We start from the raw sequence: 7,957 nt of genomic DNA on the forward strand, positions 1-7,957 counted from the left end.
CCCGAATCGGATCGAGTTCGGGTCAGGCCATGTAGATTTCGGACCAATTCGAGTTGGACCCAATCCAATCCGACTTGGATCGATGCCCAGCTCTACCTCTCGGCCACCCCTTGACCCCTATGTCTTCTCCTCTTGCCCAACTTGCACCTATTCCCATCTCAAATTCTCCTTTTCACTCCAAATCTAATTTTGAATTGAATTTACTCCACCCACAGATCAACAACATCCAAGATTTCCTTCTCTATACTAACGCACTCGAACACTACCAAACTCAAGCAGACTTAGGCCTCAAATTATCCCCAAACATGCACCGGCTTTCTTCACAACCACAGATAGCCGAGCATCAAGGGAGATACAATTTATTGTTAAATGGAGTTCATTGCTTCTTCTTTCTTTGCTAAGATACATGAGACCTACCCAAAATAGTTGGGGAAAAGCTAGGACCACGTTAGGAAACTCTCATACAAAAACCTAAATACTGATATTTCTAGGAAAGACTAGAATTAGTACACCATTATATATGCCAATACTACACTATTGCCTTCACATAACAAGAGATATTTATTTAACACAACAGAACTAGTATTTTAAAGTGAAATAACTTATATAGAATTTGAAGTTATCCAAATCACAGCGTAAACCTTCTTAATTTCTAATAGAAACCAAATAGTGCAAGCACGGATCCCGTGCACTAATAAGAAATAAATTCTCTAACCCATACTTGTTGAGGGGATTCAACATCTGAGGAGCTTTTAGCAAGTTCTTCTATTCTTTCACGATTCTTTGTGATTTTGGCAATGAACTGCAATAAAACAGCAAGGAATTTTATTGTTTTGATAATAAGTAAACCAAAGAAAGGATAAATTACAAGGTACAAATCCCATTTAGATTACTCACCTCTAAATCTTCCTCTTTTGTGAAAGTTGTTAGAAAAGCAATCAGGGTATCAATAGATCTCTTTGCAGGATCACTTAAACTAGAACCAAACCTCTTATCATGGAAATCCAAAAATTCCTTCCAGCCTCCTTTAGCACCCTTCATTCCTTGTTTTTGGACCAACTTTACAATCTTGACAAGAGTCTAACCAAATTAAAGAGTTAATTTTATGCAATGAAAAATGTCAACATCATGTTATAAGCATTTGGGACTTCTGAATCATCATACTAGCAACCAAGCTGCCATTTAAAGAAGAAGAAGCAACCAAGCTTGTATGTAAGTAAAGTACATAACAAAAGACACTATTAGAAACAAAATAAGAGAAGACTTAGGACCACAAGCCCTCCCTCAACAGGTAGCCATGGACAACACATGTTAAACCCAGTCTTTTGACCAATCAAACCTAATAGAGGAGGGGGATCCTTCAATGTAGTCTTTCCCTTTGTCCCTATGCTTTACAATATTTCTTGTATTTTACTATAAATACATGAGAAATGAAGATACATGTCTCTAACTTGTGCCAAATAATTCAAAAAAAAAAAAAAAAAAAGTCGAATGAAGGTTATTATTGAGGCACACATAGTGACATGACACATACAGGCACAAACAAAAATGCGCACAGACACGCGTGGGGGGGGAGGTGGGGAGAGAGAGGCCGAGAAAGGTTTCAATGATAGGAACCCCCATCCCACCATATCCGGTGTTGTGGCCCACTTGAGTTTTAGATCTACCTTGGTTTTGGGTTAATGTTAATGACTAAGAATGGTTTCAATGGTGGGTACACCCATCCTATTATTTCCGTTGTTGTGTACCACTTGAGTTTTAGATCTACTTTGGTTTTAGGCTCACGTCCTAACATGAGCCACTACAACCAAGGTGTTCTGTAATGGTAACGGTGGTTGTAACGGCCACCACCGTTACCTTTACGATACGGGTCGTAACGGCTGTTATAGCCCTCGTAACGGCGGTCTCTTTTTTTATTGAAAAAAAAAATCCTAAAAAACTTGTATTTGCCCCCATAATGTTGATTAAAAAGTATGGAAAACCTATATCTACCCCATAACAGACAATTACGGAGCTGCTATGGCCTTTACAGGGGACGTAATGTGCCGTTAATGACAATTACGGGTCATTTTTTCCATAACGGTTGTTACGTCTGTTACAACCTCGTAACGCATAACGATTGCCACTGTTACCTTTACGTAACGGCCTTTACGGCCCCATAATGGCCTTTTACGGCACACCATGACTACAACTGATGGACGGAGTGGATGTCACACTAACCTCACAATAAGTCTTTTTCGTTACACGGGCTCCCTAAAGATTTCCATCCGAGAGAGTGAGCGCAAGGTAGATGGAATGAGGAGAGAGGATGAAACAAGTTACATAAAGAAAAAGTAATTAACCAAAATGCCCTAGTTGAAGATGCAAAGAGATCCAAACCTCCTTCAATGAAGTTTACTAATCCCCCAATGACCAATCATGTGGGTAAAATTGTTCATAGCTATTGGCATTTATACATATAGAAGAGATAGGGTGTGTTTGGTTTTACAATAATCCCAGACATTGTCTACTCTTGAAGAAAGTGCTTTACATTCACATTCATCATGACCATGCACCTTCGAATTCCTGAAATATTATCAATCTTGGGAGTACCTATTAAATGAAATTAGCTATACACTTCGAATGAGAAAGTTACCCATCGGTCACTTGGCTTCACCAATTTCAAATTTGTGCAAAAAAAATTATCCCCTAGTACTAGGTAGCAACAAACAAACTTTCCCTAATCATGGATATGATCATCCAACCGTTTATTCTTTCTCAAAAAGAGGATTCAAAATGAGATCTCGAGAAATTCTCTCATACATTGGTTCCAACAAACTTGTTCCTATTCTCAGAAGCACATCTGGAAGAAACTTTGGGTTAAAATCATACCTATATATTCTGTTGTGTTTTCTATCGACAGGAATCAAAACATGGTGTTCTTGATTATTATCTGCTTAAATCTGTTGTGTTTGTTTCAATCCTTTTAAGTCATAACATTTGTTTCTAAAACAATCATTTCCAACAAAATCAAGGATGTAAAAACTGGAGAGATGCTCCAATGCTCTCAAAACGTTGTAAGTTATAGTGCTCCTAGTTGCATCGGTTCACTTTGACAGTCCAGTCAATCAATCTGAACTGTCGATTAAGTCCATAACACTTCTCATGGGCCACTCAGCATAAATACCTTTGATCAAATGATCCAATCCATCCTTCATTTGGCCTTATTTTTCTATAGCCATCCTTTCTTCTAAGCGATTGATGGGATGGTTATAATTGCATAACAAAAGTGATTCTCTAGAATCATACGCAACCCATGATTATCCTAATAAATTGATGGATCAAACTGTTGATTGGGATTTGGGCCTATGTCTGTGTAAATGATCTTGACCATCCATATTAAAGGGCATTGATGAAATGGTTAGCATTGATCAAATCATGTGATGTTTGCATGGTAGCCCATAAAAGGTGCATCAGACCTAATGAACAGTCTGGATCAATGAATCGGACTGTGTAAGTGTCCCAATGCAAGTGCAACTAGAAGCACTATAACTTATAGTGCTCCGACGCATTGGAGCATCTCTCAAAATTGGGTATGCATCTCCCAAAACACGTTGCGGGTACCCATTCGTCTCTCTAAGATTCTTCCTTCAAATGCAAGTTTTAGCATCAACGCCATCATTTGCAATGGGACCAAAATAGCCACTACACAGTGTGTCGCTTTCACCAAATGAAACAAATCCCATTTGTATTCATATGAATATGGGAGCGTTTGGATGCACTATCGGAATGCATTGCAATTACTTGCCCAAACAAGTGCAACTTTCTCAGCATCCATAGATTGAGGGCGTGCGCCCTAAATCGCAATTACGCTACTTTCTACCCTGAATTGAAAGAAACTCAACTCGAATTCCATCATTATGAACGCTAGGAATCTACTTACGAATATTTTGCAATTCAATACATTTTTGCATCCAAACGCGCACTATAAGCATGAACCTTTCCCCTCTACATGCATGCATTTATACATACATACTTCCTTGTATACATACGCACATACGTACCTCCTTGTCTAGTTTATCCATTGTAAACGTGAGGTTGGAAGAAGGGATTGAGAGCGGAAGGAGATTTCAAATGCCTGCTCTGCCGCTGTTGTAAATCCGCGACTGGTTTTAGGGCCTGTTTGGATGCCTGTAAGTTGGGTAAGTGGGAAGTGACTTACAGGTGGTGTTTAGGGGAGAAAATTCACCTGTAAGTCACTTACAGGCAAATCTACCAAAAAACTGCAGGACGATGGGGGTGAGAAGTCACTTCCCTGTAAGCCACTTACAGGCTCAACGGTCAGATTTTTAAAAAGAGGGGAAGAAGGAGAAACGCACTCTCCCTCTCAGCAATCTCTCTCTCTCTCTCTCTCTCTCTCTCTCTCCCTCTCGGCAATCTCTCTCTGTCTGCAACGACCGCCCTCCCTCTCTACTCCTCCCAAACGGTAGGGTTTAATCGCAATGTTTCCTTTTTTCTGCTTTGAAAACGGGATGTTGCTCGTACATAGGCATGCTCACCTGTGCACGTGCGCACGTACGCGCCTTTCCACACGTGTCATGGGCCTCTAATCCGAACGGTCCATGTGATGAAACATCTCATTAAACCTTCATGGACTAATTTTCACCCTAATCTAAAGCTCTAGTGGGCCATAAAAAATTGAGATGAAAATCAAGAGAAAAAACTGTTTTCTTTTGCCATCGTCCACGAAAGTTTTGGATCAATGTAAAAATTTGGGCCCCTTGGTTTTCACAGGGTGCTTCATCGTGTGGACCATTTAGATTTTGGACTAACATCATATATTATATATTATGGGTTCTCAAAAAGTTCTCACAAGAATTTGTGCCAACTCTTGCTCAGCTGAGCACTTTGACAGCAGGGATTGATCCACCTGGTTTATGTATTTGATCCACCCGTCCATCCATTTTATTTACCATGGATGGTTTAAAGTAAGAAATGTCCAGTGGTGCATATACAATGGTACAATGTACACTCATCAGATGGCTGGTTTGTTTCATGGAGGTAACCTTTATTCATGATTCATTCATTAGTTGGTCGCACCAGAAATATAATCTGGATCACTAGAAGGTGGGTGCACCTACATCGTATGCTACTTTGTTGCCGTTGTCATTTAAGAATAAACTGCCCATTTACCTTTAAAAATTCATATGTTTTTTTCCAGTTAAAAACACTGCGGAACGAGTGTATGCTCATTTCAGGACGTGGTCCTAAAAAATAAGCTGATCCAAATCTCATGTGTACCCCACCACAGAAACAGTCGTGACTGGTTTAATGAACCCATGGGCTATTTGCCTATTTCTAATGGTGAGGTCCACCTAAGATGGTTTCTTTTTATACATTTATTTATTAATATATTAAGGTGGGTCGTATATGGATTCTTTTTATGCATTTATTTATTAATATATTGAGGTGGGCCACATAGATCTTATCCTAATATGCTCCCTTGGATTCTTATAATGCATTTTTTTTATTTAATTATTTTCATGTATTTGGATTCTAAAAATTAGACCGTAATGATAATTTTGATTTTGTTATATATGGACCATTTATGCTTAATGGTATGTATTACTTGACTTAATAATTCCTTAATTTTTAGATTTATTTGCGAAATGAATTCGGATTTCAAGATGGATTAATATTTCTTAGCTTAATGTTTTTAAGTTTCTTATCAACACTTAAATTGAGTTTTTGCTCTATGTTATAAATATTTTGAATTCATTGGCCCACTTTTATGGCCTACTTGATAATTAGTTTGGCCTAAAAATTAGCTTAAATATTCATCTTGATGGGCTTAATAAAATTACATATTTGATCCCATGCATTTTTATATGATCACATTTTGAGACAATTCCCTAATTCAAGTTTTGCTCGATGTGAATATACAATTTTTTACCTGTAAATAGCTTACAAGATATCCAAATAGAAAAACTTACCTGTAAGTGATTTACAGCTTACATCCAAACAGGTTACCTGTAAGTAACTTTCACCTGTAAGTGAGTAAGTCACTTACAGCTTAAAAGAACTTACAGGCATCCAAACAGGCCCTTAGGGTTTTTGTTGTCCTTCCGCAAGCGTAGTAGATGTGAATGGGTATTTGCGACATCTGAGATTCTGAATGCTGTCGCGAGTCGCGCGAAGAGAAATTCAGAAGAAAACCCTTACAAGAGTACACGTAGGCATGGTAGGGGCTCGATCGGTCTTAGCAGTGGCTCTTCCGGGCCACTATGATGCAAGTGCTTTATCCACGCCGTCCTTCCATTTTGTCATATCATTTTAGGATACGAGGTATTTTGCCATAAACATTTTAGGGCCTATTTGGTCGAGCGGATTGAGCAGGATTAGGAGGGATGGGATCGTAATATCCCATCCGCTCGGTCCGCTCGTCTGTTTGGGCGTGCATATATCCCACAGGATGACTGATATTTTGAGCGAAGTAGTCTTCGAGCTGAGGGATTGTGAAATCCCTCTTGGATACACCGCCATCCCTCGCTGCCATCCTCGAGCCCATCCCATGGCATTTCTCCCGAACATGGCCTCTTGAGTTGGCGAGAGTGAAATTCTTGGCGTGAACAGGTATGTCTACAAATACTTGTTAATTTGTGAGATGGTGGTCATCTTCGTCCCTGTGACATCGATTTTAAGTGAGTAGAACGTTTGATTCAGACCCATTTCGGCCGAGGTACGCCTCCCTCTCCATCTGAATTGAAGCATCATTGTATTGATTTGTTGATTTCTTCGATTCGATTTTGTAGTTTGATTTTACTGTTGATGTTTTCCTAATGAGGGTTTTACTTCCTGCACGTTGGTCCGACTACGGATTTATGATAGAAATTGGGGGTTTTGCTTCCTGCATGTTGTGATCCCTTGTTCATTTCATTACAATGTCACATGGAGTTTTTTATTGGGGGATTTTTGGGGGTTTGCTGTTTATGGACTGTGTATGGTACTTGAGATGGGGCCCTGCATGTTCTAATTCGTGAGCCCTTTGATTTTAATGTCGAATGGATTTTTTAAGGGGGGATTTTTGGGGTTTTACTATCTACGGACTGTGCATGGTACCTGAGTTGGTTTCGTGCATGCTGTGATGCGTTGTTCATTTGATTTCAATGTTGAATGGCTTTTATATTATTTTTTTTGCAGGGGGTGGGGGGGGATGATTTTTGGGGGTTTGTTGTCTACGGACCATGCATGATGTCACGCCCCGAACTCAGAAACCGGGCTCACAAAATTCCCGATCGCCGAATCCGGCGCCGACAACCTCCATAGAACCCCATTCTAGGCTCCCGGCACCCATTCACCAGGTTCCGATCCTGGGATACTACAAGGAGGATTTATAATCATCAGTCTGATTCATAATGAGCATAACCCACGAACAATAACCACAAGAACACCACCACAAAATCCACTATGATAAAAAAAAAACTTTTGAGTACAATGTATCTGAAAGGGGAAATACAATGTAACGAAAGAAATAAAACTTCAGAAGCTCGGCTGCACGCTCCAACAACGGCGAGACTATGGCTGCGACTGTGTCCTGGCGTCACCTGCACGCATCAATCGTGCATAAGCTTATAGAAAGCTTAGAGAGTGGTGTAAATATGTGCGCAATATAAGCGTGCTCAAAATACAAGGTCAGAGTAATGCGGAATCATGGTGATGAGCACATGAATGCAATCAGCCGTACCAAGGCTATGCGGTGCAAGATATGAATGCTATCGGCCATAACACGGCCATGCGATGCGAGATGCAACTCAAGCATGCCAATCCTCATCATATATCAATACAGTTCTCATTCTGGATAATCACCGGGGTTCAATACACTCCAAATGGCACTGTCGCTCTCCTAGCCGCACAGTCCAAGTGAGTGTAAGAAACCTCACTATCCGCCTGGCCAATAGTCTGCCAATACCTATCCGGC

The 7,957-nt window shown here is 40.1% G+C and overlaps 1 protein-coding gene across 3 annotated transcripts in view; it reads right to left on the minus strand.

The window, feature by feature from the left end:
* Positions 1–4,390, minus strand: part of LOC131228501 (small RNA degrading nuclease 3-like) — a 44,570-nt gene extending 40,180 nt beyond the window's left edge. For 2 of the 3 annotated variants that reach the window (XM_058224183.1, XM_058224182.1), the window contains exons 1-3: positions 4,044–4,390; positions 898–1,080; positions 722–802 (exon numbers count right to left, since the gene is read on the minus strand). In XM_058224183.1, the coding sequence (XP_058080166.1) occupies positions 722–802; positions 898–1,080; positions 4,044–4,064 (285 nt within the window). In that variant the 5' untranslated portion in view covers positions 4,065–4,390. Of the gene's footprint in view, positions 1–721; positions 803–897; positions 1,081–4,043 lie in introns of those variants that run through there. The other variant, XM_058224184.1, reaches the window with a different exon arrangement.
* Between the last annotated feature and the right edge of the window lie 3,567 nt (positions 4,391–7,957).

The sequence above is a fragment of the Magnolia sinica genome, chromosome 16 (genome assembly GCF_029962835.1).
Source record: "Magnolia sinica isolate HGM2019 chromosome 16, MsV1, whole genome shotgun sequence".
NCBI classification, from domain to species: domain Eukaryota; kingdom Viridiplantae; phylum Streptophyta; class Magnoliopsida; order Magnoliales; family Magnoliaceae; genus Magnolia; species Magnolia sinica.